General features: G+C 57.2%; 1 protein-coding gene across 3 annotated transcripts in view; it reads right to left on the bottom strand.

The window, feature by feature from the left end:
• Positions 1–583: 583 nt before the first annotated feature.
• AMOTL2 (angiomotin like 2) overlaps positions 584–27,889 on the bottom strand; it is a 28,225-nt gene continuing 919 nt past the window's right edge. The window contains exons 1-10 of one of the 3 annotated variants that reach the window (XM_074878001.1): positions 8,154–8,280; positions 6,857–7,690; positions 5,157–5,391; positions 4,473–4,617; positions 4,227–4,319; positions 3,273–3,568; positions 2,872–3,164; positions 2,549–2,760; positions 2,239–2,394; positions 584–1,926 (exon numbers count right to left, since the gene is read on the bottom strand). In XM_074878001.1, the coding sequence (XP_074734102.1) occupies positions 1,868–1,926; positions 2,239–2,394; positions 2,549–2,760; positions 2,872–3,164; positions 3,273–3,568; positions 4,227–4,319; positions 4,473–4,617; positions 5,157–5,391; positions 6,857–7,602 (2,235 nt within the window). In that variant the 5' untranslated portion in view covers positions 7,603–7,690; positions 8,154–8,280 and the 3' untranslated portion in view covers positions 584–1,867. Of the gene's footprint in view, positions 1,927–2,238; positions 2,395–2,548; positions 2,761–2,871; positions 3,165–3,272; positions 3,569–4,226; positions 4,320–4,472; positions 4,618–5,156; positions 5,392–6,856; positions 7,691–8,153; positions 8,281–27,889 lie in introns of those variants that run through there. The other 2 variants (XM_074878003.1, XM_074878002.1) reach the window with 2 other exon arrangements.

Here is a 27,889-nt window from a genome sequence, read left to right as displayed (position 1 = left end):
ATAGCAGCAAACAAAAAGCTCAGAGGGGAAGGGCTGGGGAGCAGCACGGCATGGCTGTGGAAGACTTAAGGTAGCCCCAGCTTGAACACCAGGAGAACTTCTGGTCTTCCAGAGGATGAAGGAGCCCAGCAGGGTGGGAAGGGCTTGGAGGTGCCTGACAAAGCCGGGGGAGAGCCTGGGGACCAGGCCCAGGCGTGCTTGAAGATGTTGGCCATCAAGGAGTCCCTGTGGCAGGGGCTTAGGAGGGCAGGAATGGGTCTTGCGAGGAACGGGAGGATGATCCCCTCAGGACAGAGTTACCAGAGCACTACACCCAGGGAGGAAACTACATCAACATTTCCAGGCAACTCCATCCTTTTCTCCCATCGAGGTGGGGGAAATGGAATCCCAATGGAATTTTGGGGAATGCAGAGATGCTCTTGGGCATTTACTTCCTTTCTCCCACGCAGCTGCACCCCAAATTGCTGCCCCGGGGAGTTGGGAAGGGCAGGTTTCAGCCAGGGGGTCACCACCCCTAAACCCCTTCCCCTCCATCAGCACCTCCATCTTGCCCCATCACATGGGAAAAAAGAGTACCCGTGGGTCAATATTTGGGGTTTTTTTATTAAAATATTGTTATACCAAGTGGAATGCTACAGCAATCTCGGTATAGGGCAGCATAACGAAACAGCCAGGTTTACGTTTAAATACTTAAGATAACTTAAAACGCACAAACAAGAACTCATCATCTTTGGCAGGAAAAAAAAAAGTTCACAGCACGAAAAAAAAAAATACTTAAAAAGAAATACCAATATTAATATAAAATATATTAAGTTGTGGGGTGGGTTTTTTTCCTCTTTCATAATTTTTTGTTTGTTTGTTTTCCACTTTGTAAACAATGCACGAGAACCGAACGCATTTTTTACGTGTCTGGGAGAGAAAAAATAAAAAATGCAGTTGTCCAGCAAATGCACACATGTTTAAAGAAGAAAGAAAGAAAAAAATATATACACGAAGGGCAAGGACGGGAAGCGTCCGAGCTCAGAGGAGCGAGGTGTCGGCGCTGGCTACGGGCAGAAGCCAGCTGCCAGTAGCCGGGGGACGTAGCGGTGGGATGAAGCCATGAGAGGGGTGGGGGCACGTCCCACCACCTCCATCAGCCATCGTCAGTTCACTCTGAGCGTTTCACCTCCGGTTTCAAGGGGGTTTCTCCTCCACCTTTCATTCCCTCAATTATAATTTTCTCTTTTTTGTCACCACCACCCCATCCCCAACCCCTCGCCTGCCCATGATAAAAACAGAGGCAGGATGCAGGTGGTGGATGCAGATGATGGAGGTTTGGGGTTCCCGGCGCTCGGCTTGGCCACATGGATCTGGGCAGTCAATGGGATCCACGGAGGATCCCTCCTGGCTCTGCCCTCGTGCAGGCTGGTGGGTACAGTTTGGGTGAACCAAGAGGGATTTTTCCAGTCAGAGGCCAAGCACCTGGGTGGGCACGGATGGCCAAGACCCAGAGACGGGATGGGGATGGAGCCGGGATGGGGATGGAGCCAAAGAAGGGCGGCGTGGAAAGAAGCCCCCTGCCTCGGGAAGGAGAAGAGGCTGAAACGATAAATACATTTGCTCCCGTCGTACAAAACCACGGTGTATTTACAGGGGGGTTGCGAGGCCCCACTGCCACTGCAGGGTCCCCGGGCTCCAGCGCGCCCTGCGCAGCTGGGGACCCACGTGAGTGCCGAGTGGGGACGGTGGCCCTCCCTGGGGGCTGAAACCGGCCGCCGGGATGCCACTGAGCTCCAGGCTTGGTCCTCCTTCCCGCAGGCTCCTCCATCCCGGGCAGGCGCAGGCAGGGAGGGCGGAGGGGCTGGTGTGCAGCCCCTGGGTGACCTTAAATCAGGATCTCCACCATGTCGGACAGATCTGGGGCTCTGGCAGTGGCCGAGCTCTCTGCAGAGAAAGAAGGCAAGAGCTGGAGGAGAGGTGAAGACCATTGGCACGGCACCCACCCCACTGAAGGGCCAGCAGCGAGAGTACTGCTGGTCGGGCCTTCCCCCCAAGGTGTTCAAGAAAAAAAGCAATACACCTTAAAAATAAAAAAAGCAACGAGTGATTCCAGGGATTCAAACCCACCAGATTCAACTGGGGCCTTTAAACGCCTTAAAAAATGACCGATGCTTGTGCAAAACCCACCTCCTGGACACTAGGCCCATGTGCTGGAGCATCCCCAGCTCTGCCCCGTGCCACCCCCAGGGGACTCACCCAGCAAACCGGTCGGGCGCTCGGTGCCCTCGCCCTGGCCGCCACTCTCGGCCGCCCCGTCCGTCTGTGTGCTGCCGTCCTTGCTGCCGTGCTTGGAGTGAGAGGGCAGGGGAAGGGCAGTGGGTGCTGTTGCACCTTCAGTGGTGGCTTTGCCTGCTGGAGGAGATGCTGTTAGGCATTGCCAGCTCCTCTGGCTGGTCCATACCGCTCACCAGAGAAATCCCCCCTTCCCAAGCTCTCTACTTCCAAACCACAGGGTAATTCCCCACTGCCAGGTGAAGGCAGGGAACAGGCAGGTGCCTCTATTTACCTGTGCTGCCCCGGGAGCTGCTCTCGGCCAGCCGGTCACTCTGGCCAGCCCCTGGCCAGCTCAGGGTGGCGGAGGCAGCGAAGATGGAGGGCACGGACTTCGCTGGCCGCAGGGAGCCCTGGAGGGCTTTGGTGGGGTCCCTCCGTGAGCGCTGCTGCAGGACCTTGATGACAGCATCCTTCTCCAGGATTTGGGCATGAAGGGCTTTTAATCTGGAGAGGGCAAGAGGTAGAAGCTGGAAGAGGAGCCAAAGAGGGAGAGGAGGATGCAGGCACTGGCCCAGCCCAGCCCACAGCATGAGCTTGTCAGTGAGGGGGACCTACCTGTTTTCCATCTCCTGGTGCTTGTGGCTGGCCAGGAGGAGGTCCTCGTTGAAGCTGCTGTTGGGGGAGTGCCGCGGAGAGTGGCTGATGAGAGTGGTGTCCCGCTGGGCAGCCGCGGTGGCCGCGGCATCCATGGCGAACTGCCGCATGGTGCACTCCTCCAGGTACTTTTGCTCCCACTTGGTCATGTCCGCCTCCAGGGCCAGGATCTTCTCCTCCTTCTCCCTCAGCTGCTCGGAGAGCGTGTGGGCACTCAGCTCTGGCGTCCCCCCGCCCATGGCGCCCGCCTGCCTCTGCAGCAGCAAAAATAATTAAAAAAAAAGAGGATGAGGAGGTGCTGGGAGGGTGCAGCACCCGCCGTGGCTCGCCAGCACCCACCGCTGCGGCTCGCTGGCACCCACCTGCTGAGCCCGCAGCATCTTCAGCTCCTGCTCCAGGCGGGTGCGGAGCCGCAACTCGAGCTGCTCCCGCTTCTCGCAGGCGGCCTGGAGCTGGCCCAGGGCTGCCTGCAGCCGCTCCACCTTCTCCACGTAAGCCCGCTTCTTCCGCAGCTCAGCCTCTGCCTTGGCTGCCCGCGCCTGGGCGCTGCCCAGTGCCTGCTCCAGCAACTCTGCCCGCTGCCGCTGGTCCTCGTTGGCACTGCGCAGCAGGGACACCTCCCGCTCCAGCCTCTCCTTCTCCTGCTGGTGCTCGTAGCCTGCAAAGACACGCCCCAGGTCTCAGGTGAGGAGGCTTCACCGCCCTAAGGCTGGACCACAAAGCCCCACGGGGGCTTTTTGCTCCCCAAAACCCAGCCGTGCCTTCCCTCCTGCAGTACGTGGGGGCCAGGGGCATTCCAGCCACACGGGCAGATGGCCAAAATCCTCCATTTGCCACGTTCCAGCCTGAATTTTGGCTCTTGAAGGGTAAAAGCTGCCCAACATGAATCCAGGCACCTTAGGGAAGGGGATACGACTCCTCCCACATAATATCAACACCGTGTCTCTCTGCTAAAATAATGGATTTAGGTATATTTTCCCCCCAAAAAAAGCCCAGGCCTGCACAGCTGCGAGGCAGAGGAGGGAGGAGGGAGAGAAGGGCTGGGCTGGCGCGGGGTGGGAGTGCGGGCTCGGTGCTGGAAGAGCCGGCGCGGCGGCAGGAATGTGGAGAATGCGGGTCACGCCGCCGGCCTGCCGGGATTAATGGCTGGAGTCCAGCGCCAAGAGCGGCTCCATCCTCCCCGGGGAAGGGCGAGAGTTGCCGCCCGCCACCCGCCTCCTCCTCCTCCAGCTGAAAGGGGGAGCGCCGAGCCCCCGCCATCCCGCTCACGGGTGCCACAGGGAGCCGGGCGAGGACGGGCATCCCGCAGGACTTACTCTGTGCCAGGAGTTTGGCCACGCTGCCCTGGTTGCTTTCCTGGCTTTCCTGGGTCTTGCTGGCCAGCTGCTTGTTCGCTGATTCCAACCGCTCTGGTCCAAAGGCAATTAAACCCAATTAAGATTTAACTACAAGATTTCAGCCAGAGGAAGAGGGAGAAGCCTGTCTTCCTGTGGAAACACCCAGGGGGAAAAGCCAGGGGACAGAGACTGCCTACGGGGACGGGCACACGGAGGGTCCCTCACCTTTCAGGTCCCGGTTGAAGTCCTGGAGCCGTCGCATCTCGCCGTCTCTCTTGTTCCTCATGGCTTTCTCCAAGGCTTCCCGCTTGGAAGACGCCTTGACGAGGTTTTCGTAATCCTCCGAGATGCGCTGGATCTCGCTCTCCAGCTGGGGTGGAGGAAGGGACAGGCCAGGGTTAGATATTCGTGGAATGAGGAAAGGAAAGGGAAATGCTGGCCAAAGCTTACCCAGGTTGCTCAGCCCAACCTGAGCTGCCAGAGGAGCTCAGTGCACCCATGGAACCCCCTGGGCTGACCCCCAGCTCACATTTTTGGGGGGAAAACTAATTTTTTCTGCCTTTCTTCTTGTAAAAGAGTCCCTCTGCAGGTTTTTGGCTCTGCCGTAGCCCGGCTGGCGGGGAACAGCCGCTCCTTGTACGCGGCCGCACAAAGGGCTTTCTGTGGCGGCCGGGGATGGGGGGACAGGCGGAGGGAGGGGGTCACCAGAGAATGGGCTCCTTCTCGCCCGTCCCGGCTGCCGTGCCGCCGAAAGGCAGCTGCTCAGAGGGGAACAAGCCGCCAGAGCAAGGGGGAGAAGGGATTAAAACACTAAAGGGGGTAAATTTCCACAGCAGCTGGTTGAGCATCCCCCCCCGCCAGGCGAGGGGTCGCGATGCCACGGCCGCGGGGCTGCCGCTGTTCGCTCACCTTCTGGATGCGGCTCGCCTTCTCGGCGCAGCTCTCCAGCTCCCGCCGCAGCTTCTCGCTCTCCCGCTGGAGCCTCTCGTTTTCCCGCAGGACCGCGTCTGCCCGGGCCAGGCGGCTGCTGGCCGAGACCGCCTGGGCGCTCACCAGTGCCTCCACGCCAGCGGGACCCAGCGTGCCCGGGCACAGGGCACCCGGCGGCGGCAGGAACGCGGCAGGGACGTGGGTGGGCAGCACCCTGCAGGGAGGGAGGAGAGGGATGCTCAAGGGGCTTGGCAGGATGGGAGAGCCGACCGCATCTTCAGCATCCCAATGACCACTCCAAAGCCACGGGCCAAGCGGGTGCCAGTGCCTTTGGGTGGCCCCAAAGGAGGAGGGAAGCTCCAGGAAGCTCCTATCCTGCTTTTCAGAGCTGGGAAGTGTTTGCTTTCTAAAAGGTGCTCACCCGAGCACTCTCAAATGTGAACTAAACCCTGTCTTGCAGCGATGCCTTGACCTGACAGCTCCAAGATCCAGCTGGTGGGTCAGGATGGGCTGCCAGCCCCCGAGACCCACCCCATTGCTGGGGATGCTGCAGATGGACGACAGTTTGGCAAACAATGCACCTTAGGAGCCAGCAGCGTTGCCCCTTTTCCTTTTTTTTCTGGGCAAAGTGAGGGCTCCTGGCACAGCTCCTCACCACCAGACTATTAATACATCCTCGCTGTATTCGGAGGAGCAGAGCCAGCCCGGCCGTCCCTTGCACGACCACTCTGAGTTCCTCGACATCCTGCGGCCGCCTCGAATACCCTGAGCGGGGCGGCCGTGCATGGCCCAGCCCCGCTCTGCCGCGGGCTGCCCGCCAAGGGCCTGCATTCCTGCGGGATGATATAGGAGCGAGGAAGAATAAATACATCTTCCTCGCGGCTCCCCTTCCCCTCTTTGTTCCCTGGAAGGAGAAGGTTTTCCTGCCGGAGATGCTATTGCTGTCCGCCTGGATAGGTCAGCAGGGCTGGGCGCAGCCTGCGTCCTCCCATCGAGCCTCCAATTCCCTTCTTCCCATCTTTTTCAACACTGGAAGAAGTTGCTTCCAGCCCTCCTCAAACACCAGGCAATGCCTGGGCCCCCAGACCTCTCCGTGGCCCTCTTGGAGAAAACCTGGGGCTTTGCTGGCGGCATCAAGCTGCCCAGCACTGCTCATCACCTCCACAAACCACCCAGCGCCAGCCCAGGCTCAGCTCGGCAGCGATCCCACAGCAGCAGACCGGTGCTACGCGGCCATCCCCGGCTCAGGACCATGGAGTGGGTTTCCACGGAGCAGGGAGCGTGTTTGCCTTCCACCCTGCCCCATGCCTGTTCCACATTTAGCCACTTCCTGACCTGGTTCCAGCTCCTAAATTAACCCCAAATTCCTCCCAGTGCATGGGGAGGGGGCAGGGTCTGCAGAAGCGGTGGAATTTTCACCACCAGTTGGAAAAACCCAACTGTGCTGGGGGAAACTGGGGAGAGGAGAGGGTTGGAGGGGTCCCTGCACACTCCCACGGGCTGAGCTGGATCTGGCCCCACGAGGACGAGAGGTTGGGCAACAGCTGCCCTGGGGGGCCCCCCACTGCTCTCTGCATCCCGCATCTTCCGAGCATCCATCCCGGCCACTCCTGGGGCACCACGGCTGGGAGGCACCTGGTGGGTACCCCAAAAGCGGGGGCTGGGGGGCCGCAGGTTACCTGATTTCGGGATGCTGAAATCCAGGACCTTCCCGGGAGCAGGGTCGGGGTTCAGCCAGGTAAGTATCCTGGGAAGGGATGACGTAGGGATACTCCGGGGGGGGTCCCCGCGGCTCCGGCCCCTCAGGGTGCTGCCCTCGCAGGGCAGCGAGCTGGTGGTGGCGGGAGAGCTGGGGGTAGCTGTGGGAGGCGCTGATGGGGCTCTGTGCTTTGGCCCCGTTCCTCTCCAGCGACATCCGCATCAGCCGCTCGCTCAGCGACCGCACGTGGCCGTGCTTCAGATCCTTCAGCCCCTCGTCGGGGCGTCGGGCGCCGCTCTCAGCCCCGCGTGGACCGTTTTCGCCCTGAATCCCTGGGCTGGCCCCTCCGGGCTGCTGCCCGCCCCGCTGCGAGGCGTAGTACTGGGAATGCGCCTTGGCCTCCTCGTAGGTGGGGAGCTCCTCGCCCTTGTGCTGGGGCTGGCAGAGCCGATAGACGTTGTTCTCCAAGTAGACGTGGTCGGAGTGATGCTCCTGGCCCTGGGGCTCCTGCCGCGTGGATTGCTGCACCATTTGGCTCTCCTCCGGGCTGAGGCTCTCCAGGGAGGAGCGGGGGCTGCCGGCACCACCGGCCCCGCCGCCGCCGCCGCGCAGGGCCTGCTGCTGGATGGCCAGCAGCGTGCGGTTCTCCGTGAGGTTCCCATAGCGCAGCTGCTCCTGGATCAGGCGGTGCAGGACCGTCCCATTCGAGTCCTCCGCTGTCCTCATCTCCGCCCGCGCCGTCGGCAAAGCCACGTTTCCACCCGAGAAGGGCGTCCCCGGGGACCTTTAGCAGCAACCGGCCACGTCGAGGCACCTGCACGGGGAAAAGAGGGGTTAATTGGGAACCGGCCCGGGCAGGACGAGGCGCAGACCCTGATCAACAAGGGGTTGTTTTCCAGGAATCCCGCTCGGCACGCTGGCAGCCTGGCCGCGACGTGTCGGCCGGGCTGGAGCGCAGACGCAGCCTCCCCGCTGCCGTGGCTGAGCACGGGTGCTCTCATCACACCCATGGCCGGGGCTCGGGGCTGGCTCCCCACGGACCCGGGAGCTCCCCCCAGGCACCAGCGCTGCCCCGCGGCCCGGGGATGGCGGACGAGGCGTCCCCAGGGGACCGGCCACGGTGCCACCGGGAGGCGGGCAGGACCCCCCCTCACCTCCCCCCCTTAGCCAGAGCGAACGGAACCGGCCCCGCACGGAGGTCTCGGTCTCAGTCCCGGTCGCGGGGGGGGGGGGTGGTGTCCCGGTGCCGGTGGGGGCCCCGTCGGGGCGGCACTTACCGGGGCATGGCGGAGCGGGGCGGCGGCGGTGCTGCCCGGGGAGCGCGGCGGCGGCTCTGGGCGTCCCGCCGGCAGCGGGGGCCGGCCCGGGCGCTGCTATGCCCGGAATGCAGGGGCCGGGCCCGCCCGCCCCGCTCCGCCCCGCCCCGGCACGGCACGGCACGGCACGGCTGCCGGCAGAGGGAGCACGGACACGGACACACGGACACACGGACACGGCGGTCGTGGGGCAGCCGCAGCTAGCCCGGGCTGGCGGCTTCAGACCCCCGGGGGTGGGAGGGAGCGGGACGTGCATCCTCAAAATCACCCCCAAACTCGCCCAGGCCTCCCCCGCACCCACCGGCACCGGGAGCCCCGGGAGCGTCGCTCCCAGCCCCGCAAGCGCCCCGGGAGCGCGCCGGGGTGCTCGGGGTGCGGGGCTGGCCTGAGCCCCGGTGCATGTGGCCGGGGTGTCCCAGGCGCCACGCGTGAGCCACGGGCACCCCCGGGCGGGCGAGGGGCCTGCGGGGCACCCACGGCAGCGGGCCGGCAGCCGGGGCGCACCACATGCGTGCGGGGAGCTCGCAGCTGCCGGGATGGGGGGGCCGCCCCGCTCTGCCCGCCAGCTGTCCGGCAGCATAAATCTTCCTGTTTATAATCGCAGCTCGGAGAGACGCGCCATTGTCTGCAGGACCAACCCAGCCCCACAAAAACCTGCCAGCCCCATCTGCTCTGTGCTGGCGTCCCCCGTCCTCGCGTCCCCCCCCCGTCTGGGAGATCATGGCTCGCTGCAAGCGCAGCCGTCCCTGCCAGCTCTTGCCTGTTGAGCGTTGGGCTCAGCACCTTTGGGGATCCCCCGCCTCTCTCCCAGCCTCAGTTTCCCTTTTCGGGCAGGTGCTTTTTGCAGCGTGGCCACAGGACCACGGCGGGGCTTGGCCACCCACCGTTCTGCAGGCCACAAGGGGATAGAAGAAGCCATCAGGGACCAAATTCCTTCTCCCTTTTCAACACCAAAGAGCCCCAGCTTGTGTTTGGGGGGACATGGAGAACCCCCAACCCCAAACCAGGGAAACACAAGCTCTGTCTCAGCCCCGAGCACCCGAGGCTGCCTGTGGGGCCCCGAGACAGCAGATGGTCAGAGGGGAGGCGGTGGCGGTGGAGAGGCAGGTGCAGGGGAAAATTGCTAATTAGCTCCGGGACATTAAGCTCCCATTCTTGTGAGAGGGAACATGGCATCTTCCAACTCGCACAGACCCGGGAGGCAGGTCTGGAGGGGGGAGACACGGCGGTGAAATCCACCCCATCCCACCCCAGTATCACCCCCAGGCCATGCCAAACGCCCCAAAAGCCACAGGATGTGATACCAGGCAGCAGGCTGCAGGCACAGCTCTCTCCCTCTGGGTTTTCTTCCCCAAAATGGGGGAAAAAAATAAATCCCCAACGGGGAGCAGGTAACAGACTCAAAGGCAGGGGAGCGTGCAGAGAAGGTGCTCAGGGAGAAGGAGTTGATGCTTGCAGGAAGAGGAGCGCAGCGTTACAGACCCAGAGATGAAGGACGTGGCTCTGGTGTGGTCAATCTGGACTCGGGATTAACAAAGCCTGACAGCATCCCCACCCAGGCAAGGTCCTGAGCCTGTACTTAGCACCCAGGAGCTCATCAAACAGTAACAGGGCTCAAGAAACAAGGTGTTCAGCCCAGTTTTACCAGTGACAAGTCAAATCCACCCAGCTGGAGTTTTGGAGGTAGGAATTGACACCGGCCCCATGGGTGTGGGGAAGACCCCAAAACCCTGGTGAGGACCCATGGGGAGGAAGAGGAGGGCACGGCTCTTGTCCATGTGTCCCCAAGCACATGCTGAGCCTGGAAACACCAGCCCAGGCCCAGCACTAGATGGATGGATGGAGGGAGGGAGGGAGGGATGGATGGATGGACAGATGGAGGGAAGGAGAAAGGGAGGGAGGGAGGGAGGGAGGAATGGATGGATGGATGGATGGATGGATGGATGGATGGATGGATGGATGGATGGATGGATGGATGGACAGATGGACGGATGCACTGCTCTGAGATACCAAGCCCCACAGCAACACCTCTGAAGGGACTCTGCTGTGGCTCTGTCCTGCTCTTTCCCCAGGGGATGGGGTGACCCACCCTGAGCCCCGAAGGAGCCGGCCCACCTCCCTGGCAGCCGGGCTGCCTCTCCCAGCTCCTTGGCTGCCTCTCCCAGCTCCTCTGTTGGCCTTATCTATGCCTGCGTCATCCAGCTTCCCTTCCTATCTTAACACCACTCTAATTTTGGCAGCAGGAAACCCCTCCTGGGCTGATAACACCCCTTTGGAAAGTGATCTGAAGAGCTTCCTCTTTTTCTTTTTAATGCTGGAGGTAAGAAAAAACCTCCATCTTTTCATTTTCCCCTGGAGGAGGTGAAATAACAGCCGGCAGCCCCGCCCGGGGCTGGACCCGTGGGCAGTGGTGGGGGCACCACGGGGGGCTGCCCGCACAGACCCTCTGCCCAGGTTGGAGCGTGCAGGTGGAAAGCCTGGCTGGGGCCGTGCCGTGGGGCAGGGACTCGCAGCTCTGGCTGGAGCCGTGGGAGCCGTGGGCGAGCGCAGGTGCCGGTGTCCCGAGCTCCCCGAGTGACACACGGCTCCGCAATGCAAAACCCTCCCACTGACCTCACCGCCGAGCCTTATCGGCGAGGCGTTGGAGTGAGACGAATGAGCCAAGAAAATACTCGTGGGATGAGATCACCTCGGCTGTCTTTGCGGCTCCCAAAGTGCCTCGGCCGTGCCAAGCCCAGATAACTGGGGTGTTGCGGGCAGCTGAAGGTACCTGCGATGGAGAGGAGGCTTGCAGCCAGCTTTAGGCCAGGCTCAGCGCATCTCCTGGGGCAACGGTCACAGCAGTGAGAGCATCCCCCAGCAGCTGAGCCCCGCTGCTGGGCTGCGGGATGCTGAACTCCCCCAACCGCTCTGTGGAGATTGGCCCCAGCAAGCTCTCTCCAGGGAGCTGCTTCTCTCCCAAGCTCCCGATTCAAAGCGCAAGCAGATGGGGGGAAGGAGAGCTGGAGTCCAAGGAATCACACAAGCACCTTTCCTGTACTCTTTCCCAGTGCCAGGATCTGTGCGGGGTGCATGGGCGGGAGCCCCCAGGCTTCCCCCCACCGAGGGCACCAGGATGCTGCATCCCTGTGGGCAGGGAGCAAAGGCAGCGCCCAGGCCCTTCCCCTCCACCCAGCATCCCAGCTCCAGTCCTGGAGACACCCCCGCAAGATGCCAGGCCTGATCACAACTCCTCTTCCCCATCCTCTGATACCCCTTTCTCTCCAGCAGCTTGAAATGGGAGTCATGCCATTTTGGGGGTGTCCCAACTCTGCCCCCCATGGGGATGTGTGGCCTGGGGTGCTGCTGTGTGACAGGGTGAACCCCTTTCCTGTGGCTTTTTCCACGGCCACTACACAGATGGGGAACACTCCTCAACGTGACTGGGGAGGGCATGGGTAGGAATAGGGTCCTCCTGGTTTTTGCCCAGTCCCCTCACTCCTTTTGTTGCTGCTTCATGAGCTGGTGACTGATATGGCTCTTCCTCAGTGGAGGAAGGAGAGGAAAGATCCCTTCCTGCCCAGGGGGAAACCCAAGCAGCCTTGGTGGGGGCTCAGCTGGAGCGATGGGGGGACCAGGGCCGGTCCCTTTGCAGAGAGGCTGATGGGGACATCCCCACAGGCAGCTGTCCTCCCGAAACGTGGCTCCAGCACTGCTCCTACCTGCCCCATCGCCCCGGGAAAGAGCAGGTTGCCTTCACACCTTAGATGCCTGCCCCAGAGCCACAGCCCTGAGACTCACCCTTGTTTGGGGGGATGCTGGGTCTGACCTCAGGTGAGGGTCACACAAGGTTGGAGCACCTCTGCTCTCCTCACAACACCTTGTCCTGGGTGCTCTCCTCTTCACAGAATCACAGAATCATTCAGGTTGGAAAAGACCCTCGGGATCATCGAGTCCAACCCTCAGCCCGACTCTACAAAGTTCTCCCCTACCCCACATACCCCCACAGCTCATCCAAACGGCCCTTAAACACACCCAGGGATGGGGACTCCACCCCCTCCCTGGGCAGCCTATTCCACCGTCTGACCACTCTTTCTGGGAAACATTTTTTCCTAATGTCCAGCCTGAACCTCCCCTGTTGCAGTTTAAAGCCGTTCCCTCTTGTTCTGTCACTAATCACCTGTGAGCAGAGACCAGCACCAACCTCTCTACAACGTCCTTTCAGGGAGCTGTAGAGAGTGATGAGGTCTCCCCTCACCTTCTCCTCCTCACACTGAACAGTCCCAGCTCCCTCAATCTCTCCTCACAGGATTTATTCTCCAGGCCCTTCCCCAGCCTCGTTGCCCTCCTCTGCCCTCGCTCCAGCACCTCGAGATCTCTCTCGTATTGAGGTGCCCAAAACTGGACACAACCCTCCAGGTGTGGCCTCACCAGTGCAGAGCACAGGGGGACTGTCACCTCCCTGCTTCTGCTGGTCACACTATTTCTAATCCAAGCCAGGATGCCGTTGGCTTTCTTGGCCACCTGGGCACACTGCTGGCTCATGTTCAGCTGCTTGTCAGTGAGAACCCCCAGACTCTTCTCTTCCAGACAGCTCCAGCCACACCTCCCCAAGCCTGTAGCCATGCAGGGGGTTGTTGTGGCCCAAGTGCAGGACCTGGCACTTGGCCTTGTTGAAGCTCATCCTGTTGACGTTGGCCACCGATCCCATCTATCCAAGTCTCTCTGTAGACCCTCCCTGTCCTCATGCAGATCGACACTCCCGCTTAACTTGGTGTCATCTGCGAACTCACTGATGATACACTCTGTGTCCTTATCAAGATCATCAATAAAGATGTTGAACAGAAATGGTCCCAACACCGAGCCCTGAGGAACATCACTTGTGACCAGACGCTCTCCTGGGGCAGGGCAGGACTGCCTGCCATGCAGCTGGGACACCCCAAACCGTCACCTGGGTCACCCAGGGGACATCCCCACTCCCCAGAAAGGGTATTTTTGCTGCAGTTCTCCATCAGTCAGACACCCAGAGAGGTGATGCCATGGGTACATTCACAAAGCACCTTCTCAGGAATTTAGGGTGGTGAAAAGCATGGCTGCAGACCCCTGGGCTGCTTCTCAGCCGTGGGATAACACGGATTCATGAGCGTGACACAGTCAGGGATGCGGTCCTGAGCGTGCGCTGGTCTCTTCTGCAGTGCTGCAGCTTCACCCTCCCGCCGTCCCCACTGCCGGCTCCGGCAGCCATTGGCAGGAGCAGCGCCGATTCCCAGCGGCAGGGACAGCCCCAAGCCTTGCTGGCCATCAGGAAGCCATCACCGCAGGACCACGGCAAGGAGGCAGCGAGGCCTCTGTGCCCTCCAGCCCTGCTCAACAGGCAGCACTGGCCAAACCCTGACATAAGGGGCAAGGTAGGAAACGCGAGGGACAATGTACAAACCTGTGACAAAGCCACATGGCCATCCAAAAGGGGCCAGGACCCTTCTCCTCCTCTGTGTTTTAAACCTCCTGAGTCATTTCCATTCCTGGATGTTAAATTGTCCTTTTCTGCTTTCCTTTATTTCCCTGTTTCCTGAAAGGGGCTCGTTGTTCCTGACCTGCCGGCGCCGGCGCGGTGGGACTCAGGCTTTGGTTTTAGTCACCGGCATCCGCCAAGGAGATGCCATCGAGAACAAAGGTCGAGCGGGGCCGCCTGCCGCGGCCCAGTGACATGCCAGGAGCCACCAGCCCCAGGGGACACGGCTCAGCATTTCCATAGCAAAGCCCTCCGCCGTCGTTTGGCCACCGCGTTCTCACGTTCGGGGCATTTTCGCTCTTGCTTGAGAAATGCGAAGTGCCTGGTGCGATTTCCTGCCCGCGGGAGGGCTGGCAGGGAACCCCCCATGGCTCCAGCATTGCCAGGAGAAGGAGCAGCTCCGTCCCCTGCCCTGGTGCCAGGTGGGAGCGTGGGGTGACACAGTGCCACCTGGGAAAGTGCCACGGGCAGGTGGCCACAGGCAGCATCCCCTCGCTGGCCACATTTGAACACTTGTCTCTCCTCCGGAGCACCTCCAGGTTGATGTGGACTCCTTGTCTGTACCCCCTCCCCACAGCCAAGCAGGGGATCAGCACCCTAATGTGGAGCCACCACCTGCAAAAGGAGCAGGGTAGCACCCAGAGGGGCAGAGGGACACCAGTTCTTTTGTGATGAAAATAAGCTCACACATCTGGATCCCTAAGGAAGCTTCACACCTTCCCAGCTGTGAGGGTAACCCGCTGGGGACACAGCCACAGCAAAATCAGTTTGGCATTGTGTTCCCAAACACAGAAGAAGTGAGAACTATCCATTCTGAAAGAGCAGACCCAGCCGAGTCATGCTAGGGTGGTTGGCAGGAGATAAAAGGGCTGTTCACTCTTGTGCCTAGTGATGACGCTTTACAAAGCAGGCTGCCAAATAGCTGTCTCCAATGCATGGACAAGCTAAGTGAAATAAGAAGTGGGAAGCACAGCGTTTGGGCAAGGGTTGTTCTCCATTTCAGGATCCCAAATGTAGCAGGAACTTGTCGCCTTCTTGCTGCTTCACCTGTCTCCTGCCTGCCCTGGCAGAGACCTGATGGTCTGTCTAGAAGGATTTAGGACACTCTTCAAGGAATGTGGCTCCCACACACAGGGTGTCCAGGATCCCAAATCCTACCCTGTGCTGTGCAGCTTTACTCAGAGATGCTCTCACCTCAAGGCGTTACCCACAAGAGGAAAGGGATAACCAGGGCAGGTGCGTCAGACAGCATCAGCCTCCTGGAGCAGCTCCCACCGGGTCCCTGCCACCACCTGCCCTTTGCTCAGAAATAGGGATTTTGGAGGGAGGACTTTGCTTTCCCCATTCTCTGGCAAGAGCAGAAGAACCAGCCACTCTTCAGACCTCCCCTCCAGGCAAATCAATGCCTGGTGCAAGGAGCCCATCCTGGTGCACCCACGTCCATGGCCATCTCCTGTGTGGGGAGGGGACAGCTGTGTGGGATCCTGGAGCTGAGTCCACAGCCCTGTTTGCTGTTTCATCAGAAACTCTGTAGAAGTGAGAGGCCTTTTCATACAACAGCTTGGCACCGGGAATAAGGGAGACAGCAGCCACCAAGCAACCCACTTTTAAATTTTCATGCAAATACTGAATAATAAAAGCAGATAGGAGAAAGACCAGGTGTTCTCCCAAAGCCCTCACCATGCTCCTCCTCCAACAGACCTTCTCGGGGTGGCTAGGCTGGTCTTTTCAGCTAGCAACAGGTTTTTAACTGCCTGAGAAATCTTAAAGACAAATTGTCTTTCAGAATATAGAATGTACGGTGGGAAAGATGGATGGATGGATGGATGGATGGAGGGAGGGATGGATGGATGGAGGGAAGGATGGAGGGATGGAGGGATGGAGGGAGGGATGGAGGAATAGAGGGAGGGAGGGAGGGAGGGAGGGAGGGAGGGAGGGAGAGAGGGAGGGAGGGAGGGAGGGAGGGAGGGAAGTATCTTTCTTTTTCCACCATTTAAATGACGTAGAAAAAATTATGTGTTATCAGTACCCCAATTAAATGGCCAAACTCTTTGGATGATGCCTCCATTTCTTCAGGGGCTGCTCGGCTACCATGAAAGGAGATGGGTATGAGTGCTTCTCCACAGGAAGTGTCAAGGGAAAGGCACTGGGATGAGATGCGGAGCAGGGCAGAGAGGGTGAGGGATGCCCCAGAGGTCAGTGCCTGGCATGCATCACCCCATGCCCACTGAAGAGGGCAAGAGGGAGTTCAGCAGCTTTTCTGTCACCTTGAGGTCCTCCAGGATAGTTGCCGTCCCTTGGGGAGAGGCAGCCCGCCTCTAGGCATCCCTGGGGGGAAAAAGAAACCCTGGAGACCAGACTTAGTGGTGTTATTGCTGGCTCTCTTCATAGGTCAGATTACAATGTGGAAGGCTGCTGGCTGATGAATCACACAACTTCGTGGCAGAGCAGCCCCCCCAAACAGAGGGGTGGGCATCCCTCCACCAGACATCAATGGGCTTTCCAGCTTCTCTGCTGCTCTTCCTCTGAAGCCCAAAGCTGACAACTGCCACGGTGTTTTCAGCATCTCTGAGTTTTGGAGCCACAAAGGCTTGGGAGAGTCATTGGGTCTGCCCCTGAAACTCTTGGAGCTGTTTGTGGCTTGCTTGGGAGATGTGGGTAACGTGGCTAGGGTGGGAGGGTGTCACTGCAGTGGTCAGCCAGTCCCCACCGGTGAAGTTAGAAATCATTGTCCCATTGCGCCTGGAGAGACGTGGAGCTCTCACAAATACATGTTTCCTACAAACCTTGGAAAAAGGGGTGGTGGGTACTGGAGAAAGACATGGTGAATGTCCTCCTTGGGGCACCAGCCATGACCTGCAGGGACAGCAGAATTGCACACGGAGGGTAAAAGAGGGAGGGAAGGGAGTGGAGGAGGTCAGGATCACAGGATCACAGAACAGCCCAGGTTGGAAGGGACCTGGAAAGATTGTCTGGTCCAACCTTTCGTGGGAAAGGGAGCCTAGCTGAGGTTATCTAGCACCCTGTCCAGCCTCATCTTGAAGACCTTCAGCAATGGGAACTCCACCACATCCCTGGGGAGGTTGTTCCAGTGAATGATTGTTATCACTATAAAAAAAAATCTTTATGTCAAGGTGAAACCTCTCCTGGTATGACTTGTACCCATTGACCCTTGTCTTCTCCATGTGGCTCCTTGTGAAGAGAAAGCCTCCATCCTCTTTGTAGCTGGCCTTGAAGCACTGGAATACTGTGATGAGGTCCCCCCCTGAGCCTTCTCTTCTCCAGGTGGTAAAGATGCAACTCCTGGAGTTGAGGTGCAGGACTTTGCACCTGTCTTCATTAAATTTCATTCAGTTCTTGCTAGCCCACTCTTCCAGCCTGTCCAGGTCTGTCTGCAAGATGGCTCTCCCTTCTGAAAAGTCCACCTGTGCCATCAGCAGACTCGGTGAGGGTGCCTTCAATCCCATCACCCAGATCATTTCTGAAGATGTTGATCAGCCAGAGGTCCAGTATCGATCCCTGGGGGACCCTGCTTGTGACAGGCTGCCAGCTGGAGTCAAAACCATCGATCAACACCCTCTGAGCACAACCTGTGAGCCCATTTCCTACCCATCTCGCGACCACCCATCCACTCTGCGTCTTTCCAGTTTGTTCAGGGGAAGGCTGTGGGTGCTGAAATCCAGCAGGATTTCAGGAGGATGGCAGGAAAATCCTCGGTAAGAAATGGAACCTCTTTGACACTCTGAGGAGGTGGCAGAGGTCTGCAGGAGACCGTCCTCCAGCACTTGCCTGGCTGAGGGCTCTGCCACCATGCTTGCTCCTGCTCACTTTGTTCTCGTACCAGTGCAGAGGACTTCCCAGCTACTCTGTGTTAATAAAGTAGATGTGGCCAGGAGGCCACACAGCACAGGACAGACCAGCTCTGTGTCTCTGCTGGGACGGGCGCCAGCCGCATCCAAACACCTGAGCCAAGCCTGGGGGCTGTGTTGTGGTGAAAACACGAGCATACAGTGTGCCAGAGAGGCAGGTAACACCTTAACAGCATCGAACATCCCCTGGCATGGTGACAGTGAGAGCGTCACCAGGTTGGTCACTGCTAATACACGGCTGGATTCCCAGGGGGCTCATTACTCCAGTGCAGCTCCAGGCAAACCCTGAGTGGACACAAAGTGTCTGTGAAACACCCCTTCACCCCCTCGTCATGAGTTTTTTGAGCTTCTCCTGATGCGCATGGTGATGGTTGTGAGAGTGGCTGGGGTGGCATCAGGACAGATGTGGAGAAGGGATGGCGAAGAGCATCTCTCTGTGTAGCTCCTTGCAACCCAGCAAGTGTATGGAGGAAACACAGCTGAGGCAAAGCAGGGTGTGAAGGCGGAGGGTGGAGCAGCAGCAGCTTCAAATCCAACACTGCCTGAGAAAGGTGCATCAGGGATAAACCCACAGGCTGTATTGCCTCTGGTCTCCTCTGTCAGGGGAACACAAATGGGTGTGGAGAGATGGGTTCCAGAAGGACCCATAATTAGCACCTATTTGTTAGGTGGCATGATGAACAGAGACAGGGCCTTGGGAGCAGTTTGAGAGCAGGGAGACACCGGAGGACTGTCCAGCTGTGCGTGTCAGAAATGCTCTTTCTCTCTATACTTCAGCTCCAGGAAGCAGCCAGCAGTGACACCGGCTGCTCCGTGCAGGACTGTGTGTCCCCAGCGCTCCGGTACTGCTACCTGTCCCTCCTCCCACGGCTCAGCTGGGGTGGACGTACAGACCCTCCCTGCCTGCCTGCTCAGCTGTGACACTATGCTTAAGTGCTCTGGACCTTCTCGTCCCGGCAGTGTCCCTCCCCTGGCATGCAGCATGGGTGCCGCCTCTAGCCGTGGAGAAAAGCAAAGTGGGAAGCCCAGAACTTGATGGGTACTGAACTCTCTGGTGGCAAATTTCCGCCAGATTCCCATGCTGAAGGTCTTCTTGCTTACAGCAAGTCCTGTGGCTGGCAGCCTGCAACCCGGCTCTGTGAGCCAGTTTTGCCAAGGTGAGCCTCCTCTGGGAACATGGGGACATGAGATCCCCATATCTGCCCTGCACAGCACAGCATCAGCTCCGGGCAGGGACGGTGCTGACATGCAAGTTCAGGTGTCGGAAGAGCAATAGCTGCATTAGCTGGGACAAATTAGAGCCCCTTTGGCCGGGATGCTGGAGCTATTTTTGTTGCTCTGGAGGCCACCTGTTCTTCAGAGCTAACTTGGCACCCCTGTACCACATAAAGGCAGAGCCTGCGAGACCTGGAAGCGTCCAAGGGGAACGTGGAGATGAAGCCCAAGTGCACCAACAGGGTGGTCCTGGTCTTCTCAGCAATCGCCCCTTTTACGACGTCCTGGGTCCATCTCCTGGAGAAATTTTCATCCGTGCAGGGGTAAACCTCACCCTTCCCCAGCCCGGCCCAAGGTGGGAAGGTTAGGTTGGCCAGTGAGCAAAGACTTTCAAGCGGAGCCACATGTTTTAGCTGTGCGCTCGATGATACAATAGAAAATGCCTCTGAAGTCCTGGCCCTCTGGAGCATTTCCTTAGCTCACTGGAATTTCCGTTTATTCCTTCCTCTCCCAGGCTCTTACCAAAAACTGGTGTCACCATATGTGTCTCCTCGGCAGGATCTGGAGACGGGCCAGCTCTCTTGGTCCCCCTCTCAGGTCTCCCACCAGTGTGCTGGGCATTTGCAAGGAGCGAGCTCCCCGAGGGTGTCAGCTTCGGCTCGCCCCTTGATTAATCACCAAAGGCGACTCTGCCAATCAAGGAAAGATTTACAAGGCAGGCAGGAAGCTCTTGTTTTTACAGGAGTGCCTCAAACACACGCACACAGTAGGAAAAGCAAACATTCCAGGCATACCAAGGGATCCACGGGATAAAAATTCCCCAAACAGCCCAGATTAAGATACTTGGCGGCACATGGAAACACTAAAACCTGGACTCAAGGATTTAATTGTCTTATTTAGCAGAGAGTCCTGAGCACTGCGTGGAACAACCTGAGCTGCATGGGAACAGCCACCCCGGGGGGGCAGGGACAGGGTCAGTGGCAGTGCCCTCCCTACAATAAAGGTCAGGGCTGGCCCCCACCCTTGTCCCAGCTCCATATGGTCACCAGAGCCTTCTGGCAGAGTTTAATGTGAGTTTTCCTTTGGAAACGCTCAGTCCTGCTCCTTAGCAAGTCGGGCTGGGGTCACTCTGAATCAATGCAACGCTGAATCTGAGCCTGTGGGAGCAGAGAGAACCACTGCTCTGGCTCCGACCGCCGAGACCCCTGGTCATCGTGCTGGGTTGATGCCTGTTACCTCCCATCCTACCCTAAAGCCCTCCAGAGTGAGTGGAAACACCCCCATCCTCTCTGGTCCCAAATACCAACGCAGGAGATGCAGCAATGCCCCCGCAACAGCTTATCTCCACTGCAATACTCCTCGAGCATCATCAGGGTTGAATGAGAAGAGAAATGGGCAGGCTAGAGCAGGTCCAGTCCCACCGGTGGGTTCAGCTGCTTCTACAGAAGAACCTGTCTCCTGGGCTGCTTGATCAGCTCACACCCTGGCTGGTCCCCAGCTGTCACTGTTTGACAAACAGCAGCAATATTTTTCATTTATGGGTTTTCAAGGAACCGTGAGAAAGCTGGGAGGGAAACAGCACTTTGGTTCCTTTAAAAAAAATGGGTATAAATGATGCGCTTCCCCTTTATCTGCTGCTCTTTTGAACTTCCTTTTTTTCATTTGAAACAATTTTTCAAGGGAGTTCACTCTCTGGCTCTATTTCCCAGAATTCACTGCTGTTTGTCAAGTTATCCATGAATAAATTCACACTCGTGTGGTTAGTCCTGACTATGTGTCGCGGGATAATCTGGATGCTACATCAGGCTCTGAATCTCTAGGTGATGAAGAGGAAGAAGCCCTACAGGACAAAAAAGCAAGAAGGCTCGGAAATTTTTATAAGCTGGAAATATTCTCCCCTATGAAAGGATCAGTTAATAAAGGCTCCTTTTTCATTTTTCTGCAAACCACCCCACCAAAAGTGAGGTGGAAGGAATTTGACCTCGCCTATTTACATATGGCTTGTCCACTTCTGCTCCGAATCCAGCTGCCAGGGCTTGTCCTGGGAGGAAGCTCCAGCTCCCACTCCCAGACGGACAGTTTCTGGAAGAGCGGCGGAGGGGACTGATAAGGAAATAACTCATCTGCTGAAAGCGAGAGTTAAAGGGAAGCACGTGCTTGAAACCATTGAATCACAGGATGGTTTGGGCCAGAAGGATCCTTTAAAGATCATCCAGTCCCAAGCCCCCTGCCACAGGCAGGGACACCTTCCACTAGCCCAGGTTGCCCAAAGCCCCGTCCAACCTGGCCTTGAACCCTTCCAGGGAGGGGGCAGCCACAGCTTCTCTGAGCAACTTGTGCCAGTGTCTCACCACCTTCCTTGTAAATAATTTCTTCCTTATATCTAATCTAAATCTACCCTCTATTCAGTTTAAAACCATTGCCCCTGGTCCTGTCACTACAGACCCTGGTAAAAAGTCTCTCTCCATTTTTTTATAAGCCCCCTTTATATATTGAAAGGCTGCTATAAGGTCTCCCCAGAGCCTTTTCTTCTCCAGGCTGAACAACCCCAACTCTCTCAGCCTTTCTTCACAGGAGAGGTGCTCCAGCCCTTGGATCATTTTCATGGCCCCCTCTAGACCCACTCTAACAGGTCCACGTCTTTTTTGTGCTGGGGGCCCCAGAGCTGAATGTAGTAATCATCCTAGAATAAAATCCTCGTTTACACACTCCACAAGTCACCTGCTGTGCACTAAGAAGATGCAGATTGTCCTGAGTGTTTATCTCAGATTGCAGCCAGTGGTCAGGCATGACTGGGGCTGCCTGCCCCAAAATCTCACCCCAGCTCCCCTCCTGCAGCCCAAGCTTTCACAGAGCTCCCTGTGGCTGTGAAGATGCTCCATGGGATCCAGATGTGGGAGCACGGCTCAAAGGACTGAGAGTTTGCATCTCAGTACATCATATCATTACTGTGAGCAGGGTCCTTCTGCCTCTCTCCATCACCAGCCGATGCAGCAGAAGTCCAGGAGACCTTTCAGTTGGGACATCAATGCATCCTTCAGAAACTGTTTTTGTCCCAATAAATAGGATTGGCTTTAATGTGTGGCTCTGCATTTCTTCTGTGATTGTATGTGTCAGTGCCCGTGCCCTTCCCTCCAGCAGCCGAGGTTAACCCTGCTTCCATGCCAGCTTTGCCACCAGCATCCTCCTAACGTGGCCACGGCTGTGCTGAGCGTGCAAGTCCCTTCCCGGGAACCTGCCAGCACCTTCCCTTTCTGGAGCTTTTGCAAGTCCTTCAAGGCTTCTAGCTTGACAATTCACATCTGCAAAGTTCAGCATCTGCTTCAAAAAAAAAAAAGTTGGCTGTGTTTAGGAAGTTTAACGTGGCATCGCAGGGACATGAGTCATCATCACCAGCGTTGTTTTCTGCGCCACGGTATTTTTGTTCGCCCTCGACCACAGACGAATGACACAACTCAACTTGCCGCATGACAGCGGCACCTGGCCCACTAGTCGCAGCCCCCTCTTGTTAGGAAAAGGTAAATAAAGTCACACCGTGCAGCTGAGGAACTATCCCAAGGGAGATGGTCACCACACACACTGCTTAGGCCAGCACCATGCAGGGCACAGAGGGTCTGTGAATCCAGCAGCCACTGATGAAACGTGATAGAGTGGTGAATCCGGAAAGTAGGTGGTCAAGTATAATTGCTCATTTGCGCTAGAGAGGGTCAGGGATAAAGCCCCGGAGCACTGAAGTCAGGGGACCTGGTGTCAGGAGGACCACTGCCGTTGCCCACGACAGACACTGGGCAGGCTGGAGGCCTCAGCTAAGCACTCTGTCTTCACACTAAGTCTTTCCAAGGTCTCAGTTTGCAGCCCTTTTCCAAACACAATTCAGAGAGGAGATGCCTCTGGGCTCTCTCAGAGGCCTCCAGCATCAGGCTGCCCCCGCTGGGTCCATTTCGTGGCTGGGAGCACACGGGAATGGAAGGTAGGGAAATATTAGGGCGGGTGGGATTTCCCATCCTGACCTCAGAATGGGGTTGGGACACCTGGCCAGGGTGCTTCAGGTTCCTTTACTTTGCCCTCCCATCCCTTGCCTTCCCTTAGGCAACGTTAACCACCTGCCCTGAGGGCAGGGCAGGGTGGAAGGAAGAAGGTCCCATGGCCACCACACCACCAGCTGTGCTCAGGGCGGGCGCTGGGCACAGCACACCCAATCTCCTCTTTTGATGCTGTGGGCAAGGGTCCGGCTCTCCGGGCTTGGGTGGGAGTGAGGCATCTGATGGCGTGAATCCTGCCTTGCTGTGAGCAGTGTCACCCCGGGACGAGGACGGTGGAGACCCCAGATCCGATGCGGACCAGACACCACACCGTTATGCCGTGGGGGTTCGGTGAGATGACGTGCCACCTCCACGCAAGCCCCTGCCACAGTAATGGTGATGGAAAGCTGAAGGACCCCTGCCCTACGCTCAGTCCTGTGGTCCTTCTCGGTCCACAAAGTGGTGGTGTCCCTTCTGAGCTGAGTGACAAATGACACCCATGGGGAAGGAGGAATGTCTGGGAGGTGTCAGCAGGCAGGTGAGAAGACTGGCATCAATTCAGATCTGACCTTCTCAGCTCAGATGGGAGCTGAGTTCATGCTCTGCAATTTTATATCCCAAGTAAGACTGTCCAGAGTGATGCTTGGGCACAAGCTTGCCTCCTGGAGTGGCCATTTTAGGGTGGGAAGCAGAGACAAGCTGCGAGGTCCTCAAAGGAAAGTCACAGAATCACAGAATCATTCAGGTTGGAAAAGACCCTCGGGATCATCAAGTCCAACCCTCAGCCCGACTCTACAAAGTTCTCCCCTACCCCACATCCCCCAACAGCTCATCCAAACGGCCCTTAAACACACCCAGGGATGGGGACTCCACCCCCTCCCTGGGCAGCCTATTCCACTCTCTGACCACTCTTTCTGGGAAACATTTTTTCCTCGTGTCCAGCCTGAACCTCCCCTGTTGCAGTTTAAAGCCGTTCCCTCTTGTTTTATCGCTAATTCCCTGTGAGAAGAGACCAGCACCAACCTCTCTACAACGTCCTTTCAGGGAGCTGCAGAGAGTGATGAGGTCTCCCCTCCCCTTCTCCTCACACTGAACAGCCCCAGCTCCTTCAATCTCTCCTCACAGGATTTATTCTCCAGGCCCTTCCCCAGCCTCGTTGCCCTCCTCTGCCCTCGCTCCAGCACCTCGAGATCTCTCTCAGATTGAGGTGCCCAAAACTGGACACAACCCTCCAGGTGTGGCCTCACCAGTGCAGAGCACAGGGGGACTGTCACCTCCCTGCTTCTGCTGGTCACACTATTTCTAATCCAAGCCAGGATGCCGTTGGCTTTCTTGGCCACCTGGGCACACTGCTGGCTCATGTTCAGCTGCTTGTCAATGAGAACCCCCAGACCCTTCTCTCGCAGACAGCTCCAGCCACACCTCCCCCAAGCCTGTAGCCATGCAGGGGGTTGTTGTGGCCCAAGTGCAGGACCTGGCACTTGGCCCTGTTGTCATCTCTGCTCCTACAATGTGCTGTTTGGGACCGTGTTCACACGTGCATGAGGCATGCTGGATACGCAGGCACTTGGGTGAAACATGCCCCACCAGCTACGATGCACCGTAAACAGAGTCTTAAATGGGCTGTTGGGCAGAGATGGGCTTAGAGCTATTCCCGTCCCGAGCAGGAAACTGAAAGGGATAATACACAGCGAAGCCGTGAACTTAACCTTCAGCTATGTAAATTACAGGGAACGAAAAATGCAACCAATGTGAACCAGTATTATAAATGCACCTTAACTACAGGCACTGCATTATAACGCGTAGCCTTGCTGAACTGGGGCAGTGGAAAGGAGCGAGCAAGTGTCAGCCTCAGAGCTATACGGGGTGAAATAGAAGCTATTTTTTCCAACCGCTTCTGCTGTCGCATGCGATCCCCACTTGATAGTGACTGTACAAAATGGGCTGACCGGCTAAACACACACGAGTCATAAGGCAGCTACGTTGACAAATTGAATCATATTTAGTGGGATGATACCCAAGGCAAAGAATTGCAAAGATTAGCGAACGAGCGATGTGAAAGCATCAGCAAATGCGCCCTGCTGAGACTCGCAGTGCTGGTTTGGGAGCGCCCAGCTCCAGCCCCACATGCCAAACCCCTGTTTGGAGGCAGTGAGTGAAAGCAGGGCGCAGTGCCCAGAGCTGGGCGATGACAGGGATCGCAGCCGCTGAGCTAACCTGGCCCCTCTTGGGTTTAGACTGGGGGGGGGGGGGGGGCAGTGGGGGGAACAAGGAAACATCTTTCTGGCTGCGCTGGGTTTGTGTGGTGGGGTTTTTGGTAGCTGGGGAGGGGGTTACAGGGGTGGCCCCTGTGAGAAGCTTCTCAAAAACTCCCTCAGCTCCAAGTCAGACCCGCCTGTGGCCAAGGGGTTGGTGGCTGCACCTCTGTGATAACATATTTAAGAAAGGGAACCCAAGAGAGGGTTTGGGGAGTGGATTTTGAGGACGGGTTATGAGAAGGACACCTCTGTGAACACCGAGGTCAGTGGAAGGAAGGAGGAGGAAGAGGGGGAGATCTGCTGGAGCAGAGAGCCCCCCTGTATCCTGTGGTGAGAGGGCAGGGCCGCCCCCCTTGCCTCCTGTGGAGGTCACCGGAGGAGCAGAGACTCGCCTGAGGCCTGTGGAGGACTCCCGGGACTCTGAGTGGAGAAGCTGCCCTCGCTGTTGCAGCTCTGCGCTGGGAGGAATGCAGCATGTGGCGGTGACCCACGCCGGAGCATCTCGAGAAGAATGTGTCCCACCACAGCGGAGAAAAGTTTGTGGCAGACTGTCTCCCACGAGAGGGGTGCCCCGTGGAGCAGGGGGGAATGCAGAGAGTGATCACCCCCCTCCTTGGAGGAAGAAGCAGCAGGACTGGCTGCACCCCCCATCCCCTGTGCTGCTGGGGGAGGAGGTAGCGATATCGGGAACAAAACTGAGCCCGGGAAGAAGGGAGGAGGAGGGGAGGTGTTTTAAGATATGGTAACGCTTCTCACTGTCCCATTCTGCTTGTTAAGTGCCATTATCGTTAGTGTTTTGAATTAAAGTGACATCTTTTTTCTTCCCCTAACCAGCCTGCCTTTTGCCTGTGACCGTTTATGGGTGACCCACCCCTCCCCTGTCCTTATCTCCATTCCTGAGCCTTTTCATTAATTTTTCTCCTTCCCAGTGCTGCGGGGGAAGAGGTAAGTGAACGGCTGCCGGGTGCTCAGTTGTCCTCTGGGCTCAAACCGTAACACTGGAAAACACCTCTTTGGTATAGCACTGTGCCACCTGTACGTCATCCTGAGCACATGGAAAATAAAGAGATTTAAATGACAGATTAAGTATTTTATGCTTTATCTACCTAAAATGAGGTGTATACCTAAAATTACCAATATGGCCCCAAAATTAATTATTCAGTGGAATTACTTTGTTGTCCCTCTAATTTGAAACACACTGCTTTAGCATCCAGGTACATAAACTGAAGCTGCTCTAAAGGTAGAGACTTTGGGTAACACACAATTAATGAGCCCAGATTCTGAAATTAGCTGCACTCACTATTGGATCAGAGACGGGCCACTGGTAATCCCTGTGTATTTAAATGGCCGATAACAGGATTCTGGTTTACATGCACCAAATGTCATAATTTTGAGTCATTACACAGCAATGTACTGAGCAAGAAGCTCAAAGGCATAGTAAAGAATTAAGTCATGAAGTTAACCATCAGCTGCATAAATTACAGGGATTGAGAAATGTAACTGATGTAAAACTGCACTGTAAAGACGTGCCAGGTGTTACAACATACAGCCTCTCACATATCTAGTTGTTATATTTGCCTTTAAGAAAAAAAAAAAAGGAAATTTTCGTCATATATGTGAGAGAAAAAACCTACAAGAAGAAAGATTGCTCAGTCTGGTGGTATTAATTTAATGAAATTGCAACTTCTTTATGTATTTGGCTATTGATGTTTTAGAGATTGCAATACTCTTCATGTCCAACACCATGTAAAAAAAAATAAAAATCAGATCACGTGAACTGTCCTCCTGTGCCTGGGACAAGCCCCTCGGACTGCACAGGTTATACGGACGTCGGATGGGCACCGCAGCTGCACGGCCCCTGTGGTCACAGCCAGGTTCTTTTCCAGCACACCCAAAACCATTCACACAGATGTTTTAAAAATCATTTTAACAGTGTTAAAATCACTCTCCTTACACTGTCCTGGTGAGGATAAGCAAGCGGTGTTACCGGGACGCACAGAGGAACTGGTTTAAAACAACAAGCACCATTCCCAAGAAGATTTCTCCTATTTTTTCCAAACCCTAGGGCTTCTTCAACGGTGGGTTATGCTGCATGGTGGAGGAAACCGCAGCTGGGGGGACGTGACTGTTGGAGGAATCCTGCAGCCCCAGTGCTGGGCTCACACCTGCACTCGGGGTGGGGGTCCCAGGGCAGGAGAGAAGCCTCAGCACCATCCCTGCTGCCTCGCTGTACGACCCTCAGGGGTACCACATCTGCCTCGTGGGCAGGGGAGACCCCTTTTCCCCCCCCCTCCTAGTTTGTAGGGTATTGTCAGGTGGGTTCAGCGCTCTGGTTTTCTCTCTGCAGATTTAGCCGTGGACAGCTGGAGCATCACAGACAAGCGTTGGCTTTGCAGAGCTAAACCGAGAAAACCCTCACGCTTTTCCTTACCCTGCACCCCCCCACACTGCTCCCGGCTGCAGGATTTGGCTGAAATACACTGACCGGGGAGAAGAAACAAATGGAAAAGCGGGTTGAAGCAGCACCTCCAAGCCGCAGGCCCTGCGTGGGGCTGCCGTGCCCTCTGCCGGGCTGCTTCCACCACCCACCCGGCCCTGCCTGCGCCCCCGCTGCCACCCCGCACCTCTGCGGCCAGGGCTCAGGCATCTGCCATAGCCGAAGCCCCGAAGCGTAAGCGGAGCGGTAATTAAGTTCCTAAAGTAACGAGGGAGGTCGTTTTCATTAAAGCAGACACCGCCATCACTTCAGACTCCCTGCAGGTGCGGAAAGCTAGAGCACCTTCATCAGCCCCCTTTGCTCCGCAGCTCCCTTAAGCTTAAAAAAAAAAAATCATTTTTACTC

Source organism: Strix uralensis, chromosome 9 (genome assembly GCF_047716275.1).
Source record: "Strix uralensis isolate ZFMK-TIS-50842 chromosome 9, bStrUra1, whole genome shotgun sequence".
Lineage (NCBI taxonomy): Eukaryota > Metazoa > Chordata > Aves > Strigiformes > Strigidae > Strix > Strix uralensis.
This window is presented reverse-complemented; position numbering and strand designations above follow the sequence as displayed.